Source organism: Pinus tabuliformis, chromosome 5_2 (genome assembly GCF_031772625.1).
Source record: "Pinus tabuliformis cultivar Carrire ecotype Pingquan chromosome 5_2, CPIR1, whole genome shotgun sequence".
NCBI classification, from domain to species: Eukaryota; Viridiplantae; Streptophyta; class Pinopsida; order Pinales; family Pinaceae; genus Pinus; species Pinus tabuliformis.
The window spans coordinates 551,628,222-551,647,922 of NC_142306.1; the positions used below are offsets into that span (position 1 = coordinate 551,628,222).

Below are 19,701 nucleotides of genomic sequence, written 5' to 3' on the forward strand. Positions count from 1 at the left end.
ATATTTTTTTGTTATGTTTGACCACAACTAGACTTTGCAGATTGATATCGAGACAAGTACTCATTAAGGGGGTGTATTGGAATATGTAATTCCTACTTGTCTCAATTGTGTTCTTTCTATCTAGAGGAGTCTGTTCCTATTATGTTTCCTATATTTGTGTGTGGTTGAGATATTCTCTCAATGACCAAATTATGTCCGAGATAGTTTTCCTATCTTGAGACAACACTTCCTGTGCATATGTAATGTCATATTTGATTAATAATGTGACAAATATTTCCTTATGGAAATCTAACACAATGGGCCTACACACCCTCACCATACTCCAATGAAACAAAATGGCATAGGGGTCTACGCCCTAAGGTTGAGAGTTTGAATCAGGGTGGAATCACCCCATCGCCCATCTGGGGTCGAGGGGGTCTAAGCCTTATCAAAATTCTTTCCTCTTACCTACGTCGATAATCATATGTGCAAGGGACCTTGATACTGGATGCGACGCAAAACTTACATGTGGGGAACCTTTCCCATTGCCCACTAGGGGTCGGGGGGGTTTAGACAATAATGAAATTGGATGCATGGGAATCTACCCTCATGTTGTATGTGGTTCAAGACTTGCCCCATTGGTGCTCGGGGTCCCATCCTTATACATACATGCGTCAGCACTACATCGAGAATTTGATTAAGTTGAATGTGGCTTGGGGCGCTGAATTATTTACATACCTACCCCAGTGATCTCCAACAATTGATTGGTTGACTTAATGTGGAATGGGGCTAAATTATTTGCATGCCTACGCTAAAAATTTGCAATGATAAATTGGATGTGTTAAATGTGGCCTGGGGTTGAAAAATTTTACATGTATGAAGTCGAGTGAGTCACGATATACCATTTAAGGTGAACATGAAATCTTGGGCTAAAAATCACCCACTTCATTGTTGGACACTGAGAGCGAGCCCCCGAAACCAATATCTTTTTTCATATCATAAATATGTATGGAAACACATACCTTTCTTCTTATGTAGAAGAAAGGTATGTGTTTCCATACATATTTATGATATGAAAAAAGATATTGGTTTCGGGGGCTCGCTCTGAGTGTCCAACAATGAAGCGGATGATTTTTAGCCCAAGATTTCATGTCCACCTTACACACACACACACACACACATATATAGATATATCCTAGTGGTTATTATATATGCCATCTCGACCTAACACAATTTAGCAGTAATTGTTTAAATGTAAAATGTCATTGAGATCCACGAAAATATAGTTCCAGTTTTACACTCACATAGATGCATATTATATATGAATGCACTCCTAAAATGTGAAATTAAGCACGATATGGTTTGGAATTAACTCAAAATATAGTTTCAACAACATATATAAATTACAAAGATGTAATTAGAGCATTATTTAGTTATTATTATGTGAAATTTGAACATTCAATTCATATGCATTCGTATACCATAAATACGGTTAACATATAGCTAGAGGAAAAATCAAGCATTCCAGATTAGTTTACAAGGAAATGCATACAAATAAATTCAACATTCACTCATACCAGACCATGTTACTTATATGTATAATTTAGATTTTGTTAGAAACTAGAGAAGGGATTCACACTATCTTCCTAATCGTAGGTAGCTACGCTATTATGTCTCGTAGCTCGCCACCCTCATGTCAGGTCTAGAGTTTGAGATTTAAAATTCATTGGGAAATACACCAAAAAAGTTGAGGGTGTGATATCACATGTAGGTGTTTTATCAGTAGTCTAGTAGGCACTGGTGGTTTCTTTGTCATAGCAAGCACTAATTGTTTCTCAACCAACCACAAGCACTAGATATTCACTGTATTGGTGGTTTCTCAACCTAAGGCAAGCATTGGTGGTTTTTCAACCACAAAAAACACATAATGATTATAATTCAATCTCCCTTAATGCCCAATCTACAAACACCATATAAAAGATGAAGATTGAGCAGCAATCACCCAATGTCAGCTGAATGCTTGCTGTGAGATGTTTCCGACACTACCTCTTCCATAAAAATTCTCCATAAGTCCAATATCAAACCCCCATTCTAAGTTTTCTAGCATATTTGTGATTGTTGAGCTATGTCCCAAACATGGATGAGAGGGAAGTCTTTCCCCCACAATGCCTTCCTTTACACATTACCCCTTTCAATTCATGACAAGGGAAAAATTGGAAATGCTCCGCTAGTTGCATTAATGACCCAATCTGACCAGAGCAACTTTCTCCAACCAAAAGGGTTCAACATTAAATTTTTTGAGATGGGTATAGAAGTCCAAGTCATACCCCATCTCCTCATAACTTTGTCTCATCATCCCTTCTCCTTGGATTTCAATTTTTGATAATAATAAAAATTAATTAAATAATAATTATTACTATTAATTAACACATAAATGTTTGATTAATCATTTTTAATATTAATCCAAGCAACAATATATGATTACTCTATTTTTGGTATTGATCAAAGCGTTAATGCATGAATAATCATTAAATAAAGCATTCATACACTTTGGTGCCATGATTAGGACATCAACATTAATAATCTCATTATATTTAAATAGAGTTTCCACATGTAATCAATTATCATGCTAGGGTGCTCATTTGTACAAAAGATGTTTTTAAGGTCATAGTAAACATAGGGGATGTTACCAACCCCTCCCCCTTAAAGGAACACTGTCCCCGGTGTTATACAAACCAAAAAAGATAATGAAGTTTTTAGCTTTAGAGAAACAACTCTTTTACACCCATTACATATTAAATAAAAAAGGGTAAAACACTATCATCTAATTTGCATGGTCCCAAGTTTCCTCATTTGGTCCAAGTGATTTCATTGCACCTTTACCTGTTCCATTACTTAGTTACGAAATACGATCTACATTGGTCTAGTATACACAAAGGTTTGGGCTAGTATTCTCTCTACGAATCCACCTGTATCAAAAACCAATTGATCACATGATTATATACTTTTTTCAGTAAGGATATGTGGAATACATCATGTTCCTTTATGGTGGGAGGTAAGGCTAGTTTATATGCCATTGGCCCCACTCTCTCCAAAATCTGAAATGGTTTACAAAACCTGGGTTCCAACTTAGCACAAGACCCAACTTCTAGTGAGCTTCTCCACTGTTTAATTCAAAGGTACATGTTATCCTCCACTTAAAATTCTCTATGCATTCTCTATAAATCTACATATCTCTTTTGTCCAATACTAATAACCTCTTTTTCCATCTCCTTTAAAATATTAGGTCCAAGGGTTACCCTATTTACTGGGTCGTCCAAACTAATGGGTGTATTACACTTTCTTCCATCCGGAGCCTTGAAGGAGTTCACCTTTAGCGATTCTTGATAGATGTTTTCATATGCAAATTCAACTAGGGGAAGAAACTCTTCCCACCCTTTTGGCTAGTGCATTACATACATTATTAACATGTTATTCATTCTCTCAGTTTGTCCATCAATTTGCAGATGGTATGTTGCATTGAATGCCAACTAAGTTCCAAATCTAGTGAATAGTGCTTTCCAAAATTTTCACTTGAATTTACCATCAAAATATGAGATTATCATCTTAGGTATGACATGTAGTCTAAATGTATTATTCATGAAAATTTGCAAATATCAATGGTCAAATGGGTTAATAGGTATGAAGTGAGTTTCCTTACTCAAATTATCCACTACCACCATGATGGAATCATGTTGTCTTGGCATATTTGGCAATCCTGTGGTGAATTTCTTGGATATGACTTCCCATTTCCACTCAAGGATTGGAATTGGTTGCAACATTCCATCAGATGTCTGCATTCCACCTTGAATTTTTGACAATCCATACACTTTTATAATGTACGATCTGTTAGGCTAATATTCCCACTTTACTCCTCAAGAACCAAGAACCTCTTCATACCATTCACCCGCATAAGCAATCATTTCTCCACAAGAATGATTACTGATGGCCTTGTCAGACAATAACATAGATACATACATATATATAACATTAGCACAAAACAATCATGATCTCGTCAGAAAATGACATACCTACATACATACATGTATACATATATATACATCGACACAATCATGATCACAACATAATTACCAGATATCATAAGGTCAAGGTTAAGAGAACTTCCTTTATCCGTGCAACACATGTACAACATCGAGAACAACAATTCCCAACGTAGCTAAGGCATCTGACACCTCAAATCTATTTACTTTACCTTTCCTGATTACTTTTCTCATGATTGTCCCGCCATCGTCCATTTACACCAATGGACCCAACCAATCCAACTAGTTGTTATATGCTTTCCTTCAACTACCCTTATACATGAACTAAGCTTCATCCAAGCCTTACATCACCTGTTAGGTTTCATTCAGCTCTCCCTGGGCTCCATTAACTTTCCTCTTTCCCAACCAATTCCTCAGACCCCAAACATAAAAGGCAAGAGAAGAAACAAACAAGAAGAAAACCATGGCAAACCAACAAAAATATGTCACCATAACCAAAGTGGCATGGACATGCAAAAGATGCAAAAAAATGCAATCAAGCACAAAAAATTACCAAAAGACCAAAAGCACAAGACTATCAATAGACACCATGACTCAATCCTTATGGTTCCCAATGCTTCCAAGGGAAAGCTCAACCTAAGCCTTCTTCAAGATTCCATGGAAATTTCTTTTCCATGCAATCCATTGCATCATACTTCGATCAACACATAATTGTTTCTGCTTAAATAAACATAACAATACATTGGTTACCTTACCTTGTTGTTCCAAGCACATTTCTTTCAACTGAACACATCCACACCATCTCTCAAGGGACTCCAATTCCCTTATATATCCACCTGTAACTAGAGACTAGATAATATACCTGTCAAATACAAATTCATGAATCTAACACATATACATATAATGCCAAACAATATTAAGGTTAAGAAGACTTCATTTATGCAAAGCACTCATTCGTTTGGAATTAGGGTTTCCAAACATAGCCAAAATAATTCTTGCCCAATTCCTTTCTTTGACCTTTTCTTTGCTGCAATTGAGTGTTAATATGCACTGTCACATCACCCAACTATTAGTTATATAAAAACATCAACTATTACCTTTTCATGCTAATACCAAGCATGCTTCCTGCACTGTTTACACGTGTCAAACACGTTCCAAATATCAAGACAATCATATCTATCAATTTGAAATCAACCTTTACCAAGACTAGAAATCATGTCATAATTCATAGTCAACTCATAGTCATTAGACACAATACTACAACTGTAACCTATTAGAATCAAGTACATTAAAGCTATCTCAACACATATGTGTTAGTACAAGGATCTTAAAACAAGATCGTTCATTCAGGAAATCTTATAGACATATACTCATATCATGTAAGTAGTCAAACATTCAGACAATAGATAGGCGACATAACAGACACCAACACTCAAACACCAATTAAACGACATAATCAAACGTTCAAGCACAAAGTAGATGACATAAGCAAGTAGATACCTTAATGTATCTCAGTGGAGGCTATCTTCTTTGCACAATCAATCCAAAATAGCATGATATAACTTCAGGACATATCAACTCAAAAATAAAAAATGTCATGATATCCATAATAGTCACTAGCTAACATGTTCACATCATAAACTCATAAACATTTGTCATTTATGCATAGCAATCACATATGTACGATCAATCTAGATTAGTACAACACAATGTCACAAATAATTAAACTCATACTTGAATGTCATAACCCTAACCATCTGCATAGGCCAATCCAATTTAGCATGATACATATAACATCAAGATCTTAATGTAATAAGCATAATCATCAAGTTACTAGCATATAACCACAACAAGCTATATATCATGCTCATCAACAACATATAACCTAATCATCAAGATAACTATCATATAACAAGAACAAGTTAACCTATAACATACTCATCAAACAACATATAACATAATCATCAAGTTATCTAACATAAAACAACAAGAGCACTGCATACAACCACATGTTACTACCACTCATGACTATCTGACACATGTGCATATGACTGCACTAGTCAACTAGCATCTTGGCATAACATCAATAGAATGAAAGCCATACTCATTACCATAATGCATATAACAATCCTTAACTTACATACATGCATGCTCAACATACAAACCTGTATGATGACATGCTCTTACCTCAAATTCTGGTGTTGCAAGCTCATTATGATGATCTATGTTTCATGCTCTATCTCAACCAACACATTAGTATCATAACATACCAATAGCATCATGATGACCTAATTTCCTACAATGACCTCACAATGCATGTCTGAGCTACCATACATGCATAACCATAACCATGACAATACATGCATAACAAACGCATATACAACCACACATTCATGATGACACACATCATCAACCTTCACATGGAGACATCACTACAACCATGATCAACACCGTGAAAATGCAACAAGCACATGGACTACAAGCATAAGGAATATATATGCAACCGACATGAATGCATGACCAACACACTGCCCATCCATTCTGAGGGGTGAACCTTGCTCTAATACCACTCTATGGTATCAGATATGACCCAAAGAGAGTGCAACCCTCTCTGATACCACTCTGTAACACCCTCCTCTGATATCTACCCAAGTAACCAGCCAACTGGGGTAAACATGTGATGAGAGGCTACTATGATATGATTCAACCTCCTAGATATCCTTAAGGAAGTGGAATCGATGGAAACCCATTAAACATACATTCCACATCAGCAACAACACTCCCATAAGCCATCCCAGCCACACAAATATCACGCCCATGCATCCCACTGAGTTTTTAAGCTATTAAACCTATGTGTGCTCCCATGCTATGGGAATGCCAACGTCCAAACAACTCTAGACGCTCTCACAAGCCCGCATGCTTGCGTCTAGTGACTATTTCCAGCATACCTGTGCCAAAGTTCGCAAGATTTAAGGCACTTTTCAAGCCTATAATTCCGGACACTACCCAAAACTTGTTGTAGCTCCTAAAATCCATTAAACACATGATGACGAGACTAATAAACCAAAAACTAACTCCAGGACTAGGGCTAACTATCCCCAACCGACACTGACATTTTGTCAAACACTTGGCATCAATACAATCTACAGGTCTAGGATACAAGATAGAGCATGAATGACTAAAAACTCTTACGAGACATGACAAGAAGGATCACCAACTTCTCCCTTGAACTGTTATGACAACAATTAGGTCTTGCATCCATTATCCTTTTAGTTACAAGTAAATACATGAAATAACCGTGGTAATAACTAGTCATGTAACCAACATTAAACCATGAAAATAATAATGAGATATCAACCATTAAATTCACATATTAATAATTAAAATAGTAAGAGAACTTAGATTTTATTAAACATAGGCAAATCTGACTAGGTTTGGGACTTCCACGTACCACCCGACTGTAGACATGTTTTAACCAAATCTTTCTTTTAGCCAGTCACCCCCTTGCCATATTCCAAGCATGAATGTGGGATCTCATGGATAAACCAATCCAAAAATAACCAAGGAAATCCATAGGTTAAACCACATCCACCCTCACCAAATTGTGATCACACCAACTGATGCTCTGATCACAAAACCGAACCGAACTTGGAATGCCATCTGGAATCCATCACTATCCTTGAGGAATTTTCCATCTCCTTATCTCTCAGGCTTTACCACAATCCAATCCCAGATCACTAAGTCCTAAATCGAGACACCTCCCTAAGGCTTTACGGTGTATCCCACCGAAATCGGTCAAGGGTTTCCTAGGCCTTTTAGAATGAACCTTGAGACCACCTCTGCCCCGGAGTTCGAAATTCATGCGGCAATTCCAAAGCTCAAAATCGAGATCAACATCCCAACACATCATCATATCCAGAAAAAGGTAGTGCTAGGCTGAAAACCATTGTCATAACCCGGCAAAACCATTCCACCGACATCGAGAGATCCATACAACAAAATGCAAAACCATCTATATAAAAACCAACTGGGAAATCACACATGCAATATGTTATCTGCAAGTATTCTTGCTAAAACTACCTAATCCTACTCTTCCTTGTTTGATCCTTTCTTTCCTTCCTTTCCTTTGCTTGATTTTCCTTCCTTACTCCCAAGCTAGAGTGCTCCAGGAAAACTCTAAGTGTCCAAGAGTGAGAGAAAGAGAGAGAATAATGAGAGATCTCGAAAACTGAACTGGCCAGGCTTCCCTAACCAAGCTTCCTTGACTAAGCTTACACTGACCAAGTCTACACCAACCAAGCCTGCCCACTGATCCTCAGAAACCTTTTTATCAATGAGGCCTCAATTTTCTTCAATTTCCTCCTCACATGCAACCTGTGACCTTTCACCTCCCTTTTCTCCTATTTTCCTTTATTTTCATAAATAAGTGTGCCAAAAATGCCTTTTTTCCTTTTTAATTCCTTTGCCTTTGCCAATTTCCTTTAACCATAAACACATCCAATGATGCCCACTAGGATATCTTTGCCCAACATTCAACTTGGAATAAGTGTCCCTTAACAGTGGACTTATTTTTCCTTTATTAACTTTTATTAGTAACATGGAATTTTCACTAGGGTTATTACAGTGGTGTGCTCAAAATCTTCATTCGAGAAACAAATTTTTCGGACATCTATAAGAGCATATATACCATGAACTTCGACAAGCAGGCAGCAGGCATAGTGCATGGGGCCAACCTCAGTCAAGCAAGAGCATGCAGACTACTTTATTCATCTTAAACAAGAGATCAAACGCAGGAACAAGCCAAGCGCTTACTTTCCCAACTACTAATATTCTTCCCCGGCTTAACCTACTCGTGAATCTTTGGGGGAGTATTCAAGATTTCGGAGGGTCCCAAGTTTGATGGTGTCAGAAAGGGGCAAAGTTTATAGTCGTTTGATACGATTTCATGCCACAAATTCAATGGTGCAGTCCATTTCATCAACTGAGCTTTTCATTTTCTGGCCATCTCTAAAAGTGGAGGTACATGATGTAGTCATGACATGTCTTTCTTCTGATTTGCTAAGACGATGATTTTGTTGTTGAGATCCTTATTATCGTTATGTTGAGGGATACTTGTATGCCACATCATGTGATAATTTATTAGCCTCTCATGCTGAAGGAGGGCCCATTTGAGTGAGAGTTCCTATAGGGAGAACATCTCATGCAGAGACATGCCACTATAGGTGAGGAAATTTTTCCTTGTAATGATAGAAAATATACCATGTACATCTTCATCATCTTGTATCATTTAATGAAGCAGCCTCCCCACTCTTGACACTGAGTCCGGAGACATAAGCCACACAGGGTGAACTCCGTTATCATTGTGTTTGTGTCCTATGATTTGATGGTTGTTGTTATGTTTCATCTTCTTTACAATATGAACATGTGTTTTTCCATGCTCTTTCATATGCATTTCTACTAACATCATAGAAGTAAAAGATCTCGGTTAATTCCAGTAGCTAACAAGACTTGTATCATGCATGGTGGTTTTTTCCATGATTTTGTGCTTTTGGATAATTAATTACAATGGTATTTTAATCCAAGGTAAACAAATTGAAAGTTCATGGAAGTTATAATATGTATATTGTATTGTAATAATGTACAAAAAAATATATTGAGAAAATCTTATTGGTTTATTTTCCATGATAAAGTCTTTGTGTTAGTGTGCATGTTTTCCTTTGCATGTTTTCCTTTTTTAATTAATAGTACATTTGCAAGAAATTATTGTACAGTTAAAAGATACAAAACATTATATCTTTTCTTAATAATTAATTGACATATAAATATTAATGAAACAACATACCTTCTCACTTTGCAGGTGTAAGAGACAGAAAACTAACTGGTGCACTATGATTTGACAAGAGATCAAACCAAATGGGAAGAAAACCATGTTATGCACAAACCTCCTAAAGCACTATGAGAATTGACTACTTTAACTTCACATCCTCTCCATAGATTATAACATTTTTTAAGGGTTTATTTCCCCCCTTATTTCTTAGAGAAAGATGATTAGGGGTCTTTCTTTCCTTACAATTCTTTTAACTTCTTCCATTCTCTTTTCTTATCCTAATCCTCAATAGCTTTAGGAGAAATTTTTCATTATTTTCTAGTGGACTTGGAACCCTTATGCACAGCGGCAAGACCACTCCCTTTTCTAGCTTACTGAGGGATCTTCTAAAATACAACCATCAATGAATTTCTCTACTTGCACGATTCTCACATCATGTTTAGTTCTTTACTTTAGCTTCCTATGCGGTTTTTGTGTCTTTTCTTTTTCTCCTTCTGATTTTTTATCTGTCGAACCAAAGATGGAGGATCCTTGAGTATTTTGTGGATTTTTTGGTGAATGGAAGGCCTCTTCCTCCTCTGATTCTTCTTTTGCTTCTACTTCAAATCATTCTATGGTGGGGACATCCTCTAAGGGCAACATATCTACATTTTGGCCCTCCTATCTCACTGTGGGGGATCTTAAAGAGGATTCTCATGATGTTTCAGTTCCGAGATTTCCCCTTCTTCCTTTACTTTATTTGGGACTTCAAACTTATTACCGTAAGATCCTAAACCTTTGATTCCTACTATAGGAGGATACCTCACCTAGAGTGACCACATTTTTTGGTGAAGAGGGGACTTTAGGCCCAAATCCATTACCTTCAAGGGGTTTTGTAGCTACATTTTTCTGAGGAGTTCCCTTCCTTCAATTTTTTTGTTGTCATTATTCTCCTTAGAACTTCATTATTTTTCTAAACTTCTTTCGATTTTGGGCATCTTTGAAAAAAATTCCCATACTTGTGGAATATCTTGCACTTAAGTGGAAGTTAGTAACGATCCACCTCCCGGTAGTGAGACCAATTATGTAGTTAAAAATTTATTGTTTTTACCAAACCCTTGTCAATATCCACTTATACACAAATTATATCATAGGATTGCATCCTTTCTCATGGATAATCTCAACCAATGTATCGACCTTAATGATTACCAATATTCGTGAAGATCTCTTCATTCTAGCAATGGAGAGGGAAATATGTCAATTTTACCCCAAATGGTATAGTGATGGAACACCATTTTCTAGGTTGAAATCAAGGCTCCAACAATCCAAATAAATACCTTGATTTCCCACGAAGTAAGTCCCATTGCAGAATATCAGATCTCGATCTACTTTGTTTTGAAACATAGAAGTGAAAAACCTATGCCATAGAAGGAACCCTAGAGTTGCCTCTCGATGTGGGGTCTCCAATTTTTATCCACCCACAAATTCAATGAGCCAAATGATGACCATAGTCTCATAAATTTCCCAATAATACCTCACTCATCTACCCTAAGGAACATCACACATAATTGATTGCATGGATAGTGATTCTTGGAACATCATCCATTTTTTTAATAGATCAAGTAGATTTAGATCAATGGAAACTTGGACCAAAAGTAACCAGAGCATTGAATGCAACAATGTCAAGGGTTGGCAGTGGTGTTAGAGGTGTCAAGCCCCCCATAGTTTGAAGCCATCAGAAAGCAAGTGAAATACTAGGGTTTTGCTAAGAAAACTCAAAGCTCTAGTAATGCTTACTTTTTTTATAATTGATAATAATTTAAAATAAAGATATAATTTAGTTATTTTTTATGATTTTTTAATCTTGAAAACATGAAATTTATCACAAGATAAGTTTCTTAATTCCCATTATAAATTTATGCATATCTATACTTACAAAATATTTAATAAGGTGTCCCTTTTTGAAATTGGTTAGGCTAGGCATTTTCTACCTTTTTCATCTCCATTTGAGATTTGTTCCATAAATGAATGTTATAAATAATGATGAGGAACTTATCATGGAGGAACTTATTAGAATTGGAATAATCTCAAATCCCTAGGAAATTGGTGGGCAGGAAGCCACATGGAATGAATCTAAGTTTCTAATTTATTAAAACTTAATGCAACCTAACAAACTTTGTAATACACTATAACTATTGATAAACATGTCACTGCGTCACTGACGAATGCATAAGTTTACATATATAGATAAGTGCATATATATATATATATATATATATATATATATATATATATATATATATAGATATATATATATATATATATATATATGCAAAGAAGAATACATATATCCATTTGCATATATGAGCTAAATAACACATAAGATCTGAACAACAATCAACATACAAAGATACACATGCCCAGCCAAAAGTGAGACAGAAACAAGAAAGCATAAGAAGAAATCAACCCCAAATTCATAAATGCAATAGTTGGATATTTCTTAGTTTTAATATTGTGTTGATGAAGATCAAGGCACCCATATTCTCATAGTCACTTAGAGGTCCACATTAACCAGTTATGAATTCTTATCAATAATTATTAGGTGGATGGTAAGGATTTAACCTCCATGAAATATTCTAGAATTTTCATAGCAGTATACACAAATCAATGATTGAGATTTATCTCCAAAATAGTTGTCTTTTTTGTCCTTTTAATTAAATTAATTAATTAAAAAAATGTTATATGAACAAGTGTCATATGAAATGAGTTATGGATTTTTGGGCATATAGTATTGATAAGCCATAGTAATGGCCCATGATATTATAACAAAATTTATTTACAAATTAAGAATCTCCACTATAAAGTAGGGATAAATATATTTAATTATTTTTTAATATCTAAATTAAAATTAAGTTTGTTATCTATTATTTTTTATTTTTAAAAAAGAATAATAATAATGATGATAATTTAATTTTAAGATTATGGTTAAATCAGATATTAAATTAATATATGAATTTTTTCATTTAAAGTTTATAAAGTCATACATATTTTAATCCTCTTTGAATTTGAACCTATAACATTTTACCAAATAAACACATACTCTTAACCATTGTTTTATATATATATATAATCTACTTTATATTCATACTTTGTTAATATGAAATTGGAATTTATAATTTCTCCATTCTAAATACAAAACAAATATATGTAAAATAAAAAATTCACTAATGCCAAAATTATCCAAACTATAAATGCATATCATATACAAGTGATAAGTGTTTACTTATTGTTTCAAATTAAAAATGGGGAAAATGTTTACTCACTCATTATTAAAGAAAATTAAAACATGATAACATAACTATTAACAATGTTAACATTCAAGTGATGAAAAATTATCACGTTAATTAAATAACTCACTTTCATTTAAACTAAATATTTCCATTTAAAAATATATATTATGATTATTTTATTTTTTAAATATAATTATTTTTTAAGTTATTTATAAAATGTTTAATCGAATTCCCCGGATGCGGGTGACACGACAGCGGAGAAGGCGGTGCCACATGGTCACCATGGGCAGCCCCAAGCATAAGACGCGCATTTACTGCGATCCGCCGCCATGGAGCTCAAGCGTGGGTGCAGGGGCGATAAGGGACGACAATTCATTGCTCTGTCCGGGTTTCAATCGAGCATTCAGAGTGCAGTTATGGCTTGTGGAGCTCGAGGAAGAGCAGAGGAGCATAAGAATGGTGAGGCATGGGAATGTAAGGTGTTGGGTCGAGTTCAGATTTCGGGAGTGGGCTTATGGTCGACGGCTCACAGAGCTGGAGCTCACGTCGCCCCTTTGGCAATTGACAGTGGTTTCAGGTCTGAGAGGGTGGTTTCAGGTCTCAATTTCTCTGACTCCTCTTATCCGGCTCTGTTTCGTTTTCCTGCCAACAGTGGAAACATGGTCAAGCCCCGACAGCGCCTCCTCAGCCGTCGAGGCACTAGTAGAGGCGGGTCCTCTCGCCCCTCAGTGGCAACTCCCCCCTCCCGCTGCTGTAGATGTCTATGCCACCAAGTTGCTGAGGCTAATCCCATCCAGTCGAGCCACTTCCTGGACACCAGCAAGCCAGATCCGGATTCAGCTCCGCTTCCTGCGTTTGGAACCGCAGTCTTCTCCTTCAGCAATTCTCAGGGAAATTCTCACATCAACGCCCATGTCTCGGTCCTTTTTCTTGAAGAACTGGAGGAAGAGGGCGAGGAACAGCCCAGCACAAAGCTGCACCAAGCTGGAAGCTCTGGGGACGCTGAGAGTTTGCCAGAGGCCCGCCCAGAGCATGCTGACATTCCACCTTCGACCCAGGCAGCACTTCCGCCATCGACCCAGGCAGCACCTCCGCCAGAGAAAGACAAAGCCGCATGGGACCCTCTCCCGGAAGGTATGTGCTGGATCATCGAGGAGGAACCGGACGAATAGTAGTCCGTTCGCTCCGGTTCTCCCCTTCAGACGCTGCTCAGGTTCTCTTATGTTTTGCTTTGTTTGCTACCATGGCCCTCTGTATACTGTGGTTGTTTCTGTTTGGTTCGAGAATTTTCATGTTCAATGTTTGTCAATGCCCATGCAAGGGCTCCATATGATAGTCTTCTTTTCCTTTTTTGTGCCCCTGCGTGGGATGTCAATTTTCGCTTTTACTGCTCCTCATCGGTTTACCGCCCCTGTGTGGGTGATCTGTCTCAGTGGTGGCGCCCCTGCGTGGGTGGTTTTTCTCAGTGGTGATACCCCTGCGTGGGTGATTTGTCTCAGTGGTGATGCCCCTGCGCGGGTGACTTGTCTACGTGTTAGGGCCCCTGCGTGGGTGATTTGTCTTGATGTTGTGGCACAGGTGTGGGAGGTTTTTCTGATTACTGTCAGTCCAGAGTGCCATTCTTGGCCTCTGGCAACATGACCGCATGACTGTAACTGTTTTCCTGTTTCTGTACATAATAGAATAGCATAGTCTTAACGAGAAAAAAAAAATGTTTAATCGAATTCACTTTTAATTACCATTATTTTAAAAATATTCACATTTAAATTTTTATATTAATAAAAACTTGATAACCTTACTTTTCACAATTATATTACATATATAAATTATTAAGAAATACTAAATAAATATGTGTTAATATGACATTGAAAATAAAATATAAATAAGTAGGTTCATGCATCAAATCAATTACTAAAGTCATAAAAAATTTTAAAAGAAAAAAATTCTTATTTTATTAAAATATAATGAATTATTTTTATCTTGGAACTAGGAAAGGTACAAGGGTTTTGCATAGGTTGAAATATGCAGACCAATATGTATTTATATATCATAAATAAAAGCTAAATATATTCATTTTTAGGTGTGGTAATGAAACTTTATATTCAAAATCTATGATACCTATGATGCAGTGGGGAACTAACACCTTAAATTAAATTTGATTTAAACAAGACATTTTCAGTATGGCTTTTTACACTATTCTTGATGCTAGCATTTTAGTAAATATGATAAGATTTAAAACTGGAATTAATGGCTTGAGGAAAATGGCTCCAAATTAATTTAATTTTTTAAGAGATAGCTAAAATTCTAAAACAAACCACCTTCTTTATTTAATCTCTAGTGAAAGATGCTCTTTATTTAATCTCATTATTAACACACACTCACTTTAGTCATTTCCTCTATGCAATTACAATTCTTGTGTGTCTTTCCTCTATCCTCCACCCTTTAGGTTGTAACATCATAGGCATGTTCGAGTGTATCTTTGCACCTTTAGGAGCAATTGCTAGTTTATATAGCTACCATATTTTTTTGTGAGTTCAATAAGAGTAAGGCTACATCATGGTTATGTCCAAGAATAACACTAGAATAAGACGGGGAATTGAATCAGCGACTTCCATCTAGGAATGCCTTAACAATGCACCCAATGACCGACTTAACATCTAGAAATGTCTTAACAATGCACCCAATAGCCACATATCCAAAACCTCGCGTGTGTGTCTATATATATATATACCTACTTATTAAATATCACATCATAAATTCTCTCATATAACTTTTATGTACTATAATGAATACTAACCAAACTAATTTAATATAAAATATTGTCTCCTTTTGAATGTATCAAAACTTACCCTATCATTTTCTTTTAATTAATATAATTAACATAATTTTTTTAATATTGCAATTAGCAATTATGTTGGGCTTTTAGATTTTTAATTCACATATCCATTTTTTCACATACCATACATAATGCAATTAACAATTATGTTAGGCTTTTAGATTTTTAATTAACATATCCATGTTGCTTCACATATTATACGTATTGTTCGTAAAAGTTTTCACATGGCATACAAAGTTAGTAGTTTAGGCTTTTAGACTTTTAATTAACATATCCATGTTGCTTCACATATTATACGTATTGTTTGTAAAAGTTTTCACATGGCATACAAAGTTAGTAGTTTGTAAAAGTTTTCACATGGCATATAAAGTAGAGATTTGAATCAATAACAATACAAAGAGTGTCTAGTGTTTAACCATGCAAAGTAAGTCATCTACACATTTAAAGCTTAAATTGGAAAAAAAACACACACACCTCACAGTGAGATGATGAGAAACTATTCTTTCTACTATTTCATCTCATCCTATTAAAATATTTATATTTATAAATTATAATGAAATTAATTTATATATATATATATATATATATAATTATAATTTATTTAAAATTTAAATTTATATTCATTACTTAGAAAAATAAATTTTATAAGTATATTTTATTATATTTAATTATTTTTATAAATTAAAAAATTTAATCCATTTAATATTAAATAAAAAATCATTATATGATTTTAACTAAATATATAATTAATACAAATATATATTAAAGCTTTGTTGATAAATATTATATGGGAATTTGATAATTTTAAAATAATTATAAAAATAAGGCTTAACGAAGAATTACCCAAATTAAAACAACATAAACAGCATCATATAAAACTATAACAACCTCAACATTTATTTTCAAAATACGATTTTTAACAAAACCTAGAAGCACATTTCATTATTTCTATGTGATTGGTATATATCCCAAGTCAAGTATAACACATTTTACGATTATGCCAAATCATCACGTGCGTGCGTGAACAACCTCTTCCAGGCAACCACTGGCTGCACTGCCTTCCGACGAGAGCATTGCAAGCAAGCAATGATTTTCACACATGGATATGCCCAATGGAGTTCTTGTCGTCATCTTCCTGAAGAGCTTTTTTCTGTTGCTCGCTCATATCACCCGTTTCACTTCCCGTTTGATCTTCGATCTTGCCCACGCCCATCTCCTCCTCCTCGTTCCAGATAGTTGATCTGTAGTATATCCCATACAGTATCAACTGCAGGGCGCCCAGCAAGGCTCCAAGCCCGTTAGGAATCTGCACATTTTTAACCTAACATGAGAAGGGACAGCTTAAATAGATCAACTTGAAAAAACAATACAAGGAGTGGAGGTTACAGATAATTACAGTGACAAAGATGTCAAAATGTATGCATGCATACGCCGTCCAGATGACTCCATTAGAGAAGGAGGCCAGAGAGAGGGGAAATGGCATGTACTTCACGCTTTTACTCTTGATCACACACCTCTGCTTGCAAACCAGTCAATAAATCAACAACCCAATATGTGGTCACTGTTAATTTTAACTAAATTCAATATAATCATACAGCGGTACCAAAAACATGACCCAGTGGAACCTGCCGCGAAACTATGGGTGAAATATGTGAATTAATTCTTAAGAAAATACTCATACAAGCCAATCCGCAGGATTCGAACCGAGAACTCGCTTACAAAGAAGCGAAAATAAATTGTAAAGCATAATTGCTTAAGCAAAAGATACAAACGCCATCATGGCAGACTGTGGTGTCCAGTAACAGAAACAGGGCCTTTAAATTGACAGCGGCAGATTAATCTAAGTGACAAACCCGATCGATCTTTAATCTTAACCTTCAGGAGATGACAGAGACTGAAAATAATTACCATGGCGGCCAAGGGAGAGGCATACATGCAGGTACCGAATACCACGCAGAGAAGCCCGATAATTAACGAACGCCTCTCGTGCGTGTGCGCCAACTTGAGCGTGAGCACCACCACTACCGAGAAGAATACCGTCACAGCTGTAAGCATTCTCACCATGTTCAGCTGTGGCAAGTAAACGAAGATCAATTGACGGATTCATCAGAATTCCCGTCAAGAAAATATTTGTGCAATTTCCCGCCTAAAAACCTTCCACAATTACAGAGGCTCGCTTACCCTCGCGTCTTTTTTACAGTAGATGATGAACATCGTGATGTAAATGACCTCCAAAACGACTCCGGTTCCATTAACCGTCGCCACCAGTATGCTGTTCTGATGCACGATTGGGATGCCGTAGAACACCCAGAGCAGGCAGTTGAGCAGCGTTGCGACATACGGGATGCCTGAGAACATGCGTGTCGACTTCCATTGCCAAACTTTGTAGAACGTCGGCCTGCAAAAACAAGAAAATTCAAAGATTCAGTTAAACCAAACAGAAGAATCTCCAATCTTTCGACTCCGATCCGAGTGTCATTTATTAAAAAATTATATAAAAATAAAACGATGACGGAAATTTCACACGTCCAGTCAAATCCAAACGGATGAAAAGCTTGTATTCAAGCATTGAAATCAAAAAACAAAATTATGAGGGAAACTTTAAAGATTTCTTCAATTCCAAGCGGACGAACTTGAATCCAAAAATATTGCATTCAAGCCGACAAAAGCGCCTCCAATATTTCGAATCCGAGTACAAATCAGTAAAATTTATATGAAACATATAAGGATGACGGAAACTTTAAATGTTCAGTCAATCCAAACAGACGAAAAGTTTTTTTTTAGAAGATTTCAGCGACAAGTAAAAAAATTATAACGGGAACTTCAAAGATTCTTTAAAACGAAGGGGGTCGAAAGATTGAATGCAAAAAAATTCCATTATTTAACAGAAAAGGACACAGAAAGATGACGGGAATCCGGAAGCTTACACTGGCGACAGGAAGAGTGACAGAGAAATAACATTACCTGCAAGAGACAGCGGCTGTTAAATACTGCACCTTAAATTTAAATTCAAAGCATTTTACAAGGTTACGCATTACTACGCATCCTCCTGCATAGCTGTATGGTGGTTGACGGGAAAATATTCAGGCGTTCAATCGCGCGCATCACAGAACAATACAGAAAGAACAAATGATAATGGAAAGCGAAAACAAGATTTGCGAATCGCCATCACTTCAACTAGCTTCGGACGCAGCGAACAGAAATCGCAATATTCTTACAGAAATCTCAAAAGCAAAATAGTAAGCAAAAATTAAAGCAATGAATCGCAGGAAACAAAACCGGACGGCATGCTATTCTTGTTATAATTACCTATGATGCCGAGCACGGTACGAATCGTATCTTCGATCGCCATTGCTACGGTATTTGCGGACCTTTGGAAGCACAAACGAATAAAATCCCAAATGACGGAGAACCACAGAGAAGAAAAAACATATGCGCATGAACGGGTAGAAATCAAGAAACCTCACCCTGAACAGACAGAAAATACTGTGTGACAATCTCCACAGAACGGAAGTCTGGGAGATTGGATCTTTACAGCCAGTCGGCCCTGGTTGCAACTTATTAGTTATAGGTGAACCGTAATAAAGCTTGGTTTAGTCATAATACTGTCATAAACTCAATTTATCAAATTTCACTATCGCCACCTCGACTGTCGGCCCCATTTGATTCCTTTTTCGAGGACTGGGACCTAATTATCGTACGGCTGGCGGGAAAGAATGTAATCCGTCACATAATTGGCGTGCCAGCAGC

At 36.2% G+C, this 19,701-nt stretch overlaps 1 protein-coding gene across 1 annotated transcript; it reads right to left on the bottom strand.

Moving 5' to 3' along the window:
• Positions 1-16,959: 16,959 nt before the first annotated feature.
• LOC149160133 (bidirectional sugar transporter SWEET4-like) lies at positions 16,960-19,303 on the bottom strand. Its single transcript, XM_089433648.1, has 6 exons — positions 19,261-19,303; positions 18,879-18,915; positions 18,133-18,349; positions 17,860-18,021; positions 17,348-17,467; positions 16,960-17,218 (listed from the first exon to the last, which is right to left on the bottom strand). Exons 1-6 carry the CDS (start codon positions 19,301-19,303, stop codon positions 17,045-17,047), a joined length of 753 nt encoding a protein of 250 aa, XP_089289774.1. The 3' UTR covers positions 16,960-17,044.
• Positions 19,304-19,701: the final 398 nt, after the last annotated feature.